The sequence below is a fragment of the Pterocles gutturalis genome, unplaced genomic scaffold (genome assembly GCF_000699245.1).
Source record: "Pterocles gutturalis isolate BGI_N339 unplaced genomic scaffold, ASM69924v1 scaffold40975, whole genome shotgun sequence".
Classification (NCBI taxonomy): Eukaryota; Metazoa; Chordata; class Aves; order Pterocliformes; family Pteroclidae; genus Pterocles; species Pterocles gutturalis.
The window spans coordinates 49,818-63,782 of record NW_010142366.1 but is presented as its reverse complement, the minus strand read 5'-3'; the positions used below and the strand labels follow the sequence as shown (position 1 = coordinate 63,782).

Sequence of the window (13,965 nt, the reverse complement as noted above, 5' to 3'; positions counted from 1 at the left end):
CGGCTGTCCGTTGGGGGAGTGGGGTTGGAAATACCCCCGGAGGGGTGAGATTGACCCCGGAGAAGGGGGGTCGGAGCGAGTATTTGTTGGTGGGCTGGTGGAAGATCCCCAAGTGAGGGGTTTGGTGAGGGATGGGGCTGATGGGTCCTCCTGGAGGTGGTGGCAGAGGTGGAAGGTTTTTGCAGAGAGGGGGCTATTGAGGTGAATGCAGTTTCTGTAAGGAAAAGTGTGAACTGGTGTGAAAGTTCCCCCCTGGGAAGGAAGGACTGTGGTGGGTGGCTCTGGCTTTTGCAGACACCTTGATGGCACGGTGAAATATGCCTGGTTTGCCCTGTGCAGATAGCTGGGACAGAAGGAGAGAGAGGAGGTGCTCTGTGGGCTGTCATGTTTTCTTTTGATGTTTTCAGGTGTTTGAGTGGTGTTGTCCTTCCTCCAAGGCTGGCAGAGCCTTTACACTCCCCTTCCTCCATTCTCCACCTCCCAGTCCCCTTCCCTCTGAATACATCATCAGTCATTTCCCTGAGCTGTTGTGGTTAAGGGCCTCCCCAGCTAGCCTGACGGGTTAGTGATGAGGCCTGCCTGCTGACTTATTTTTTTTTTTTTTTTTCTTTTTTAATGACCCTTTTTTTTAATGCCGTGCCTGTTGATTCTCATGCAGAGTGTGAACATGGCTACGCCTCCACCTTCCCCTCGGTTCCAAGTCCTGGACTGCAAGACCCAAAGCCCATGCGGAGGCTGAGCCGGGCAAGAAAACACAGCGGCAGTGGCAGCAATTCAAGTATTGCCAACAGGTATGATGTGGGCAGGAAAGCGTGGGGTGCAGGGCTGGCTGGGAGGATTAAGCTGGAGAAGAAAGCTAGAGACAGAGACGAGAAACCCTGAGAAGAAAACAGGAAGAATCTGAGCACAGGGGGATTCAAGTACAGCGTCCGTTCTGGATCCATAGCACTGAGAGCAGAGGGGACACAGGGGAGCCGAATTTGAAGTGGCACTGCCAGCTGACTGTGCCAAGGCTCAGATGCTGCAGAGGGAAGGGAAATAGGGAGATCTGTTCATGGAGTTTAGGGAGGTGGTAGGTAATAGCTATTCCCAGTATATACAGCTGATGTCTTTCCAACCCAGAAGTCACTGCTTTTAAGGGATAGTGTGTGTGCAGCCTGGGTGCTTTGGGATTGTAATGACAGATATGAATTGAAGCAAGGAAATAATGTTTTGAAATGGATCCCCTGCAACAAATGGGAGAGAGGGAGATGACTGGCTGCTATGTACAACATGTTAAAAAATCAGTTCAGGAAAATAGAGCTGTCTTTGGCTCTGCCTTTCAGGGCAGTGGTATTTCCCAGCTTTCTGATTGCCTGGTAATTGTAAAAGTCCACTTTTTTGACATTTCTCTTATAATCCAGTGCCATATTTCTTGATTTCTCAAATCTAGAAGAGACAACAGCGCTAAGCCTATCACTTGCTGCTGTGGTGGGATCTGCCTCTCCCCTCTCGTTCCTGTTCTTTTTGTTTTCTTTTGCTCCCTTCTGGAGAATTGTTCAGACCTTACTGAGACCTTCTGGGGTAGAGAAACTTTAGAAAGATAAAGTATACTTTTGAAAAGGCAATTGCAAGCTTGCTTTTACTGCAGCAGAGCCTGTGCAATCCATAAAATGGTGATAGGTGGCTTGGGTGATTAAAGCTTTCTTAAGGCCATTGGGAAGGACCTCTAAAGGCCTAGGGGAAAGGTGCCTTTGCTTGCAGTGATTCTGCTTTGGCAGCATTTGATAATAAAGGTTGTCTGAAGTGATGTTAGGACACCTTGCTGGGGGGAAGTTTTCTTCATCAGGATCATCATATCCTGAGTTCTTTGTGTGCTGCTGTGGTGGGTTAGCCCTTGGCTCGGGGCCAAGCCACACACACCCGCTCACACAATTCCCACCCCCACCCAATGATAGGGGAGAGAATAGAAGGGTTAAATAGTAAAGAGGACTCGTGGGTTGAGATAAGGACAATTTAATAACTAAACTACAAAACCAAACTACAGTAATATTAAAAACAATACTATATACAAATATGCAAATGCGTGATACACAGTGACACTGCCCCCCCCACCCGATGATCAAAAGCCCAGCCTGCTCCGGGCCAGCGATTCCAGAGGAGGGGGAAGAATGAGTGACACACAATGATACTGCCCCACTCACACTTGATGACCAAAGGCTCAGCCTGTTGCTGGCTAACGATCCCAGAATTACACTCACGATTTCCACAGACGAGGGGGGGAGTGCACCGCTCCCGGAGGCACTCAGAGAATGGAGATAACAGTCCCAGCGTCCCGGACCGAGAGTGGGGGGAAAACGACCACCTGGCCGCAGCTAATGATCCCCCCGGAGAGGGAGGATCCCAGAACTCATGGAGCGGAGATAACAATTTGAGCATCCCAGGCTGAGAGAGAGAGCTGACCGGGGTGTGTGTAGGGGGGAAAGGCCTTGGGAGAGCGATGCAGAGCACTGAAATGGAAAGTGGAGCGAAGGCAAAAGAGAGCACTCTTCCGGGAGTTCTTACCGATATACTGGGCATGACGTGTATGATATGGAATAAATTACTGGCTGGGCTGGGGTTTAGTATTAACATAAAGCTAGCAACCGGCTATGCCTCTTTGCTCATGTGCTGACCTTGGCAGCAGAACAAAACATTGGTCTTACCAGCTCCTCCTGAGCGTAAATCCAAAACACAGCCTCTTGCTAGCTATTTACGAAGAAGAGGGAGAAAAAAAAAATTTGCAGAGTTAACTTTAAGCAGTCTGTGCTTAACCCACAACATGTTTTTATTTGCTTCCCTTCTTCATCCAGCCTCTCCAGATTTCAGGGCAGTTGTAGCCCTTTATTGTTTCCCATGAACCAAAGTCCAAAATCGCAGCTGACTTTGTGTTGGGAAATGATGGCAAATGCTGATCTGAGATCTGTATTTTTCCCCTCTAGGTTTCTCACATACTATTTTTCCATCCCACACCTCTTTCTCTCAGAGGCCTTTGTCATGGCAACCTGCCCTTCTCCAGAGGAGGGCTGGAAGCATATGCCCCTCAGGAGCTCCTTAGCACTGAATCCAACAGCCTGTAGGCTAGAGAGGGGTGCAGAGTGCTCCCCGTCCCTGGGGTCTGGGTGCTCAGTGTGCTCTGCTGGCACAGAGCCCCCAGGCACAGCTCTCCTGGGGCACCCTTCTGTGCTGAGACCAGCCCCTTGGGCCGTTTAGTGTGGCAGGCTGAATATAATGGTGTGTGGGGGAGAGGCAACAGAGACACAGAAAAGATACTTTTAGTCTTATTTAAATCCTTCATTGTACAGTGATTACTGAGGCCAAACTGAATCTTTTAGATTGAGAGTGTTGCCTTCCTGGTATGTTTTGGCCTGAGGAAGTGACCAGTGCCAGCTCTGTTCCAGGCAGAGACCAGAGTGGGTCTTTTGGGGAGCTCAGACCTTATACGAACTGTTGGAAGCTTCTTTTAGCACAAGTCGTAGCAGCTTGCACTTGCTGTAGGAGATGGCAGGCCTTCCAGATGGCTGCAGTGCTGGGAACTGACAACTGTGAAGTTCAGGGTGCCTCCAAATTCACCGCAGTGTGTTTTGTGTGATTCTTAAACAAGCATCAGCCTTGTTTAAGGAAGGCTCTGTATCATCCCTTTCTGTTAAAATCAAAGGGACAATTCAGTAAGTTCTGTCTAGTGTAGTTTGAATGGACTTCAGATTAAATGTCTATCCCTTGATGAGGGGCAAAACATACATTCCATGTGCGGATCAGAGATTTTCTTAGATTGCTTTTGTCTCAAAGTGTTTAATTTGTGTAGAGAAATAATGCATTTAGATCTCATGCAGATCTTGTCATTTAAAAGCCTCCTGTAAAAATGTCTCTCAACCAACCTTGGCAAAGCACAGTTGTTCTCTTTTTTTCTTTATACACTTTTAGAAATTGACACGTGTGCATCGTTGCTGGTCTTTGTTGGACCAAATAATCCATCATTATGTGGTGCAGGGTATTTACAGAGTCTAGATGCTCTTTAATTCATAGTGTAAATCCAGATATCTCCCTTCAGCATTTGCAGCCCAGACACGATAGCTGTTTCTTCCCAACAGGCTCTGTCCTGTCATGGCACAAACACCCAGAAAGTTCTGAAGAATAGGCAGCCCAGCTCTGGATGGCAGTGGTGGAGCAAATCGTATTCTTATAGAACTACGATGGTCTCCCAGTCCCAGCAAAATAGTTTTGTCTACACTGAACAAGGGTGTGCAGATAGGAGGGAAAACATTGCTTCATTATTTCTAACGCATTTTTAAAGGAGGATGTTTTAGCTCAGGTTCTACTTTCATTCCTGTCAGTTGTGCAACTGACAGCATGCAGATTGCTGCAGAGGGGCTCCCCTCTGCAGTGCTCGGGACATTATTGATTATGTATGTGTAGTGTTTTGCATGGGTATTTTAAAGACCTAGTGTTGCGTGCTGCGACTTAAAACATTGATTATATTTAAAAATATGTAGTCTTGCTTTAGTCAGGGATAGTAAGGTACTGAAAATTACCCATCTGCAAAAGTATGTGGAGAATCACAGTCATTGTGACCTGGAGTTCATAATAAACAAGGGAAGCTTTTTTAAAAAAAATCGCATTTAACACATAGCTAAAAGCAAAAAAAAAAAACCTGAGCAAATCAATTAGCCAACCCATATTAAATTAGAATTTAATTTTGCCTCATTTTTAATTTGGTCTTGACAAAAGTATCTTCTGTTTTTTGGACTGGGGTAACAAATTAGCAGAGATTTCTTGTAATGTACAGTATCACTTATTTAATGTTTGTTCCTTCTGAAGATGTTTCTGGGACAGAAGCTGAGTGCTAAAACTTGCTAGAGAAGTGAAGTAGTCCACACTGGGAGTACAGTTCTATGAGTACGTTAGCTTGCATTTGATGTCACTGGAAACTGCTCTTACAGACCGTATGTATACAATTCCACATAGACACAGTTATTGGAAAGGTTCATTATAGTTAGTTAGGATTAGATTGGTTTGATATTTATACATTTTGGAAAATAATTGAGAAGACTTTTTAATCAATTTAAATTTTTTTTAGGAAATAAGCAGCAGGGATGCTAAATGATTATTTTTTTTCCTCCGTAATACAATTGGTTTAATGAAGTTAAGATTTATAACGGAATCTGAAATTACGTTACAATGTTAGATTGTCATTCATGTTTTGTTCTTTTTTAAACTCTCAGGCATGTAGAAAAGCCTGTTATTTTTTGGTCCGATCCTGGGGAAATGCCAAGCACCCTCCCAGTGGTGCTCGGAGCCCTCACCTCTCCCGGGAGGCCTGTGTTGTTAAGGGCACTCAAAGAATCTATTGCTCAGTTCCATGGGGGAGGGTTTGATGTCTGTTCAGTTTATTTTTTCTTTTCATTTTCCTCTCTTCCCATTATCCTCCCTTGTGGCTGAGGCTGCTTCCCAAGGGCCTTTCAGACCTCTACAGTCCGCTAGCAGGGTGCCTGCAGAGCTTGGAGTCAGCAGCTGTAATGGGTATGGTAAGGCATTTTGGACATGGTGTCCTGAAAATCTGGGTGTCTGGGTTTCCGTGCCCTTCTGGCTATTCTAGTGATGCAGCTCCTCATTTTCTCTGTTGCTGCACTCTCCACAGCCCCGTTTGAAATTTGGTTTTGTGCCGAATCTTCTCTGTAGGCCTCTACTCTTACAGCCTTTAAGGTTGTTTTTGGAGGGTAGGGATGGGGCTGTGCTATTGAAACTCTCTTGGCTGTAAGCTTAATTCTCTCACTGTGTCCATGAGCCAGGATGGGGGCAGGTAGGTGTGCATCAGGTACCTTGTGTGCCTCACGTGATGGCTTCATGTGCCACAGGTTCCCAAAAACGGGTGCAGAAGCTAAAAGGATGTGGCATGTGTAGCTGCAAGTCAGCCTTGGCTGTCCGGTGTGCGAGAAAGCCTGATTTACCAGAACAGCAGTGCTGTGCAGCTGTACCTTGCTGTACAGGGGAGGATAGGAGGGTTGGTGAACACTTGCTTAAAGACAGTTTTAAATATATTGTATCTCTTCTGTCAGAGGAGGTTCACTGCCCCCCTAGTGTGCTAATGACTGAGTACACCGCAATTTTCAGTCCTTCTTGCAGCCTATGGAGTTAAGACAGTCCTGTAGTTCTGATTTTGTTGGGGGACAGGAGGCACAGGGGGCTGAGTGGTTTGCCTGTCTTGTGTAAGAAATTCCTGAAAGAATGGATCGCTGTGTCAGCTCATGTTGTTCTGCTTTTCTGCACAAAGCCCCTACCCCTTTCTTCACATCCTGGAGAGCTAGTCTCTGAGGCTTTTTGTGGACAGCTTTGCTGCTTCCTAACCTCTATCAGTTGTGACTTGTTTCTGGTTGATGCTTTGTTTATTTGTTTGGGGGCTTGTTTTTTTTTTTTAGCCACTTGCACTCGCACTATATCACACCTTACTCCACAGCTAGTGGGAGTTGAGTTCTGACTTGCTGTGTGTAGGTGGGTTAGAATCTGGGCCTTGTGTAATATGCTGGGGATAGAGACTGAGCTTTCTGTCTCAAGCCTTGTAGTGCCAGGGAGCGCTATTCATGGCTCAGGACTTGGCTTTGCTTCATATAGTACAAATCCACATGTGTAATACAGAGAATGGATGAAATTTGCTGTGCCATGTTTTGATTTATGCCACATTTTGTTAATGTACGAACAGTGAGATTACTGTCTGGAATCTTCATGCAGTTGTTGAAATTTTGTCAAGAAATAGTTGGAGCTGGAATCTTGCCTTCCAGTAGAGAGTATACATGAATATGCTAGTTAATTTTCCAAGAAAGGAAAACTGGACAAGACTGAGCTATTAAGGAATATTTCTCTGTTAGAGATGTTGAGAAGGGACTGGCCAGTAGTATTGACTATAGTTTAGTGGGAGCATGACTTCTTTTTGAGAAAGCATAATGACAATTTTAAGTGTTAGACTGGGAAAATGGATTGCTGGTCCATACACGAGAGGTGTGTCACCCAATGTTAAAATTACACTCTCTTGTGTAGATTTGTACTGGAATACAGTTGATCAGAACAGGTTGTTAGGTAGAGCTGTACTCAAATAACTGTTTGACCTCAGCGCATCCCATCTGTTCGTTGATGTAATTTGCCCCAATGCAGTGTGCAAGTGGAGATGAGCAAGTCGTAGTGATGCTGGACTTTCTGAACCTCCTGTCACTAAATTGTACTTTTCCTTGTCTGTGCTGATCTACATTAGAAGCTGAGATCCTGCCAACAATTTAGGCAAAAAAAAAAAAAATCTGATGTGGGTGAGGTTTTGTGCAGGGTCTTCTCAGTGATGTTTGGCTTTGCAGTACATGCAACTGCTAGGTTACTAGGCAAAATACAGAAAGAGAGGGTGAACCCAGCAAATGGAATGAGCATAAACCCTGCTCCTTAGTCAGGAATGAGGCCTCCAAAAGCGGTAGGGCTGATATAACCGTTTCCATGGGGGATCCCACTGTGTTCTCCTTTGTCACCTTGTTTATTTTATAGCCCTCCAAGTGGGATGATCCTGCAGAGCTGCAGTTTCTGCCTTCCTTTGTGTACTAGTAATACAGCCATAGGGAGAGCTGTGTGGCAGGAGTCTATGCAGAAAACCTGTAATTCTGGGCTGAATTTATACTTTTGATACCTTCAATAGGTATAAAATGTAATAGGCGGTCTCTTTAGACTGTCCAAGTTGTGCAAAGAGGCCTTTGTGTAAACTAGAAGCAGGCCCAGTTGTTGATGTTATCTGCAGCTTAGCTATAATTCACTTCTGCAGCATCTCTCTGTGGTGAATTGTCATTCTCTGTGGCTGAAGGCTCATGATCCTTTTGTCCTCCCAGATTTGGGGGAAGCCTTGACAGGACCATGCCGTTTTGCATGGCAAGAACAGTGTGACTGTTAGTCAGGGCTTATGTTGTTGATGTTGCAGCACACTACCCAACTGCCACAGGCTGATTTGCATCACTGATAGCAGTGCTGGCACAGTGACAAGAAACTTCAGATTTTGGTGCTTAGAGTCTTCTGAAAAGTGAAGGTTGTTAGCCCCAGCTCCCAGAGAAGTTTGGTGCCCTGGTATGGTAGGGATATTTGGGGCAAACTTTGTCATCTGTTCCTGACATTCCCTTATTTTCTTTTGCCATCTTATTCGGTGTACAGTCAATTACCTGGTTTAAGTACTATTCCTTGTTTGTGAGGTGTTTTGGTGTTTTTTCCCAACTCACTGCATTTGTACCCTTTTTGTATCTTCTCTGTGTAATGCCTCATCCACAACACATGCAGGGATTTATCCTTCATGCTTTTGCTTAACCCGACCTGATCTGTTGCTTGACAGTGAATTGGTTGTCACCTGTAGCATTTCCATCTGCTCTCTGTTTCTAGGTGAGGCTGAGTTTTCCCCTTCTTGCTCCTGGTTGAGCTTTCAAGTCCGTTTCTCTTCTGACCCAAACATATCAGTCAACGTCATGCTGCTGAGTTAATTGTCTTGCTTGCTGGAGTTCCTGCTGTTGATCATCTCCTGATGCCTTCTGACAAACTTCTGTCCAAATTCAAAGACTGGCTTCTGTTTTCTCTCCTCTTGAGAGTGTTGGCTCCTGCTCACCACCCCCTTTGAACCAACAAAGATAGGATTTGTTTTTGTTGACTATTTTGGGCTCTCTGGATCAGAGGCTGTGGGTCTCTGGGGCTGTGCACTTGGCTGGCCTTTGCCTGGATCTCTTGTCTATGAGACACTGCCTTGTTGATCAGCCCGGAGGGAACAGGCCTGCTTTTTCCATCCTGCTGGATATATTCCCATGTCTCATTTCTGTGCTCCCTACTGTACTTCCCTTCTCTGATGCAAAAGTTACTTCACTTCAGTTCTGTTGCTTTATGAATCCAGTTTGAAGTAGACTAGATGATTTCCAGCGTTATCTTAATTACTTGCTTATACTTTGCAGCTTGCTCTGTGACAAGCAGACATGTGGACTGAGAGCAGTTCTTTTGCCTCAGTTTTGATTGAAGTTTCTCTGCATAAATAAGTTGATTATTTTCTGAACTCTTCTTGTTTATTTCCTCCCATCTGTTAACACTGTCAAGAAGAGAGATGTTACGGGAAGGGACAGATGACATTGGGATTGCTGTTGAGACTGTTATTCTGGTCATCATTGCCCAGGTCCTTGGGCAGCCATAAAGCAACATATAGAAATGGTAAAGTAACATGGCACCAGTTCTGGTTTGCCTTTAACAATTGGGCTACAAACTGCAGCAGTTCATGAACTATTTAATCATAAGTATCTTGGCCATCTGGGAGCAGTGGGAGGTAGCCACCTTGCTGCCTTCATGTTAGTTGCTGTTGCTTCTGAGTCAGAACTGTTGAACAGAAGAAGACAGCTCTTCGTTTTTCTCAACCTTCCTTTTTCAAGGATCTCCCAGATGCTAGATGAGTATGTCCCTGTTGACAGAATATAAACGCAGACATCAGGACATCTCTTTCTGATGTTGTTACAGCCTGCGTAACAGTGCCTCAGTTTCTCTAATACAGTATGTAGCTAACAGTGATGTTAATGCATTTTCAGGTATGTTTCCCCTCCCTTCAGCTCCAGACACAGTATTGCAACAGTATAGTTGTAACATGAGAGATAACTAACAAGTCGAAATAGAAGTGAAGGAAGTCTGGCCTGGCCCACAGCCATACAAATGACATCAGTTTCTTTTCAAGCAAAGTGAGTTTCAGTCAGGTGACGATCACTCAAAAATCTTCATTTTCCCCAGTGCATCTGAAGGCAGTTTGTTTGGGTCAGAAGATGCATGTTGCAGAGAAGTACACGTTCCTCACAGACTGCTGCTCTGCAGATGACATTGCTAAGGCTATTTCTGCATATGACCATCTCCCTTGAAAGGGTAATTTTATGTGTGAGAAGAAGCATGGTATAGGGCAAAGGGCTGGCATGCTGGGCCCTTGGAGCGTTTCCTGAGTCTGCTACTGAAAGGCTGCAAGATCTGGACACGTCAGATGACCTACATGGGTCCTACCATCTGTACATTACATGGTTCTCACCATCTGTACATTGGGGTAATGCGCACACTTTTCTAATCCTGTTTTCAGGAAGCAGAATCGGTGTTTTGGAGCTTGTGGCTGTTTGAAAGAAGATGACACTTAGGATCCTATGTTTTCTAGGTAGATTTGAAAATTGCCTCTTGTGTATTTGTTCTCTTTCTGTGAAACACTGTGATCTCTCTGCCGTGCAGTTAGCAGCAACTATAATACTGGTTTTGGTGGGGCCTTGGAAGAAGCTGAGTCCCTCACCTTGCAGTGAGACTCATGGAGCCTGCTGGAAGTCAGTGGCCTTCTGCAGGGTCAGACCTTGCCTTGCTCTGTAATACACTTGAATATTCAACGGAGAAATTTTTGCTAGCAGAGATATTAAGGTACTAGCAGGGGATGGATGAAGTGTGTGCCTCGTTCTACTTAAATAATTCATATTGCTTTGAATGATCTGTTTATGACTATCAACCTGGGAGGTTGTCCTTCCTGGGTAGCACGTAGGAAAGACCTAGGGGACAGCACACACCTGACATTAGTGTGAGGAAATGCCTGTTTTGCTGTCCTCATTCTGTGCCATGCTCTTCTCTGTTCAAGAGGGAACTTGGAGGTGTGATGATGAAGCTGCCTGACATTTCTCCTCACTGGGTCCTGAAAAACATGGTTTTGTCAATGTATTTAAAAAAAAAAAAAGTCAAGAATCTATCTACAAAAAGCTCAAACTCCCTTGCATCATGTGTCATAGGCAGGAATCTTGGCTTTGTGAAGGCAAATAATATACTTTTTCCTGACCTGTGAGAATTTACATGAATTTGGCCAACTTCTAAATCACTACAGAAGATGCTGGCTGCTCTTTGTCCAAGGGAGACAGGCTAGGGTTTCTCTACTGAAATGGCTGAGATACCTCCCAAAATGAGCATACATCAGCCTTTGTGTCTGATGTGTGTGCATGAGCCCCTTCTGATGTGGTTAACTGTGGGAAGGAGGTGGTTTCTGTAGGACCTTTACTTGCTTGTCACAGAAGTTAGAAGGCAGACGAATGGAGCAGTGGATAGCACATTGGAGAACTTTCTTCACTCCTGGCCCCTCTCAGCAGCCTTGTGTACATTCAGCAAGTCCCTTTCAGCCTGGCTTATCACAGGAGACTCCCTAAACAGTCTGTCCCATGTGATTTTTTTTTTTCCCAAGGTATGACCTTGGGGTATGAGCTGTGGAAGCGCTGATGATGCACAAGCCACAAGGGGCACCTGTGGGAATTGTGCTTTGAATGTGTAAAGTGGCCCAGAAAACCAGGCCCTTGGGGGTCTTCATAGAGGCACCCAGAGGGACAAGAAGCTGCAACTCTGATTTCCCTGTTCCTTAGCTTCCAATTTAGAAAGTGAGGATGTTTGGCCATAAATGTGCTTGTGCACTCTCTAGCCACTGCTCTCGGTGAGCCTGTTGAAAAGCCTGTAAGGAAACCGCTGGTTCTGTATTCAGAGCAGGGCTTGGCTTGAGGCCACACGTTGAACAATGAGGAGAAAACAAAATATTGAATAGCTGCTTGTTCAGCAAACCCAGTTCCTCTTGGCCATGCAGGGCCCTGCATGAGGGAGTATATGAGATAGGGCAGTTTTCCCCTAGCACTTGGGGCTAGCTCCAGCCTCTGCATGTAGGGTCTTAGGTGGTACAGGAGAAGGCCCGCACCAGCATTGCTGGCTCCCAGCCCGTACAGCAGGGAGGGAAGCGAGCTGGGGGCTTCTTTGCTGGCCCCAGGTTGCGGCAGTGAATGCAAAACAACATTCTTGCTGTTCTGTGTCCTGGCTTGGAAAACCCTTCCCCTGCAGAGTGCCACCCTCTGCTGCTTATTGGGATGTTTCTCTGGTCTGGGTAGCCCAGCTCTGGGAGAGACTCATGGTGCTCAGCAAGGAGGAGCTGTCTTCCTGCTCTTTCCTCCTTTGTGCTGAAAAACACATGCCAGCAGAACAGCGTACTTTGTCTGGGACTGCAGCTGCAGTTCCTTCATTGCCTGAGGGATATGCCTGATGTGTCTGTTGGGTGAGTTTTATCTGTAAACTAATAATTACTTCGCTCTTGGCTCCCATTTTAGATTTTTCTCTGGCACCTCATACAATGGTGTCTGAGGGTAGGGTTGGCCCACTTGGCAGCCAGTGGGTGAGATGTGAGGGCTGGTTTAGGTTTGGGTTGTTGTTGTTTATTTTTTTTCCACTTTCCCACTTGCAGATTACAATGATGGTGTAATTTTTTTTGTCTTTGGCCCAAGAATCGAATGGCACAAATGTCCTTGTTAGATGTCTCTCTGGGATGCCTGTGAACAGCAATCCACCAATGCAAGCCTTATCCTGGGGTTCAGGGAACCTAAGTTAAGTACCCTGCTCTGCCACAGGCTTCTTGTGTGACCTTAGGAAAATAATTTAGAGTTTCTGTGTGTTGGTGTTGTCCTCCTGCATAAAAAGTGTTAGGGAGGAGTTAATTTCCAAAGTTTTGTAATCAGAAATAATGATTATGAGGAGCAAGAACCAAACTGAGAGGGGCTGTATAAATACAGGTGGATCACATGTAGGTGGCTTTGAAGACATTTACTTCTTTGAGGGATGTGTGCAGTGTACTTTTAAAGTTGTTTTTGACTGAGTATTACAGAAGGTTTTCAGGATACTGTGTAGAAACCCAGGAGTAGGTGACTTTTGCAGTTGTGAACCACACGAAGGAGCTCTGTTTCTCTCACCGAGCCAAAAACAGGCTGTAAGGCCATTTTTCCTTTTCCAAAGATGAACAAACACAGATACGAGTATGGCTGTGTCCTCTTCTCTGTTGGAGACAGAGAATGTGAACTTTGGAAAAGGTCTGGCTTGATCCTGGGAAAACGGCTTTGATCAGAGCCTTGGGAGGAATCTGATACTGTGTCCATCTAAGAGCGACAGAAAAACTAACCAGAGTTTGGGGCCAGGTTAGTCTGGTGCATCTCCATTGAAATCAGTGAGAAGGTGAAACAGTCTGTAGTGTCTCTTAACTTCATCTCCTCATGGAGAAGCATTTATTCTGGACCTCAAGGCCAGACAGCGTAAGGGGGCCATGGGACAGTAATGACTAAGATAACTTTTGTTTCCAGTATTGCTTGGAAGGAAATGTTTTGTTAGATTTGCTGATATGCAAGGTTGAGGTGACTTGTTGGACTCAAGACTGGTACTTGCTAGTGGTGCAAGGATGGCAGCAGAAGGACTTCTGCTCCAGCTATGCCATCTCCTGTTCAGCTGCATCCCACTCCTCACTGTCAGAGCTCTTGTCAGCACAGAGCGTCATAAGCTGCTGTGTTCCCAAGGCTCCTGTGCAGCCATCTGAGAGCCAGGCCACCTCCCTTAGAAACCCAGCCCTTGAGCATCTCTGTCTAGGCAGGAGGATTTGACTCTTGCATAGCTATCATTTGTCTTACCGTTGGTCTGAAAGCTTCACATGCTGCTACTGGTGGAGCTTCTCCATAGGCTTCCCAGACCATGTCCTGTGCAGTTGGTTTCATAGACTATTTATGGTATTGATCAACTGCTGTTTGAAACCCTGGCAAAACACGGGGATTCTCCAGACAGGAAGTTTTGTTTTGTGGACACCGGTGGATTTAAAATTGAAAAAAGCTGTTGGTCGCCCATCTTTGTTTTGTTTTGTCATTTGGCTGTTTCCAATAGGAGTCATTTCTGAGGAAGAACTTGAATAAAAAAGAGAGCAGTGATGTAGTTCGTTGGTTCTAGAAGGGTGGTTGATCTTGGCTTGGGGAATGGAAGAAGGCATTTCATGCAGGGGAATTTGGTGGCCAAGTGAATGGGTGTCAACAGAGCCAGAAGGCAGGAAGGGTCTGTAAAATGAAGAAGAATGAGATTGTACGTGGTGTGATGATGTATTAGTGGCAGAGGTGGCTGAAT

The 13,965-nt window shown here is 45.4% G+C and overlaps 1 protein-coding gene across 1 annotated transcript in view; it reads left to right on the top strand.

Moving 5' to 3' along the window:
- Nucleotides 1-658: 658 nt before the first annotated feature.
- MXI1 (MAX interactor 1, dimerization protein) overlaps nucleotides 659-13,965 on the top strand; it is a gene marked incomplete at its 5' end in the record, with an annotated part of 47,380 nt that continues 34,073 nt past the window's right edge. The window contains one exon of the mRNA XM_010084333.1: nucleotides 659-791. Coding sequence (XP_010082635.1) covers nucleotides 659-791 — 133 coding nt within the window. The remainder of the gene's footprint in view (nucleotides 792-13,965) is intronic.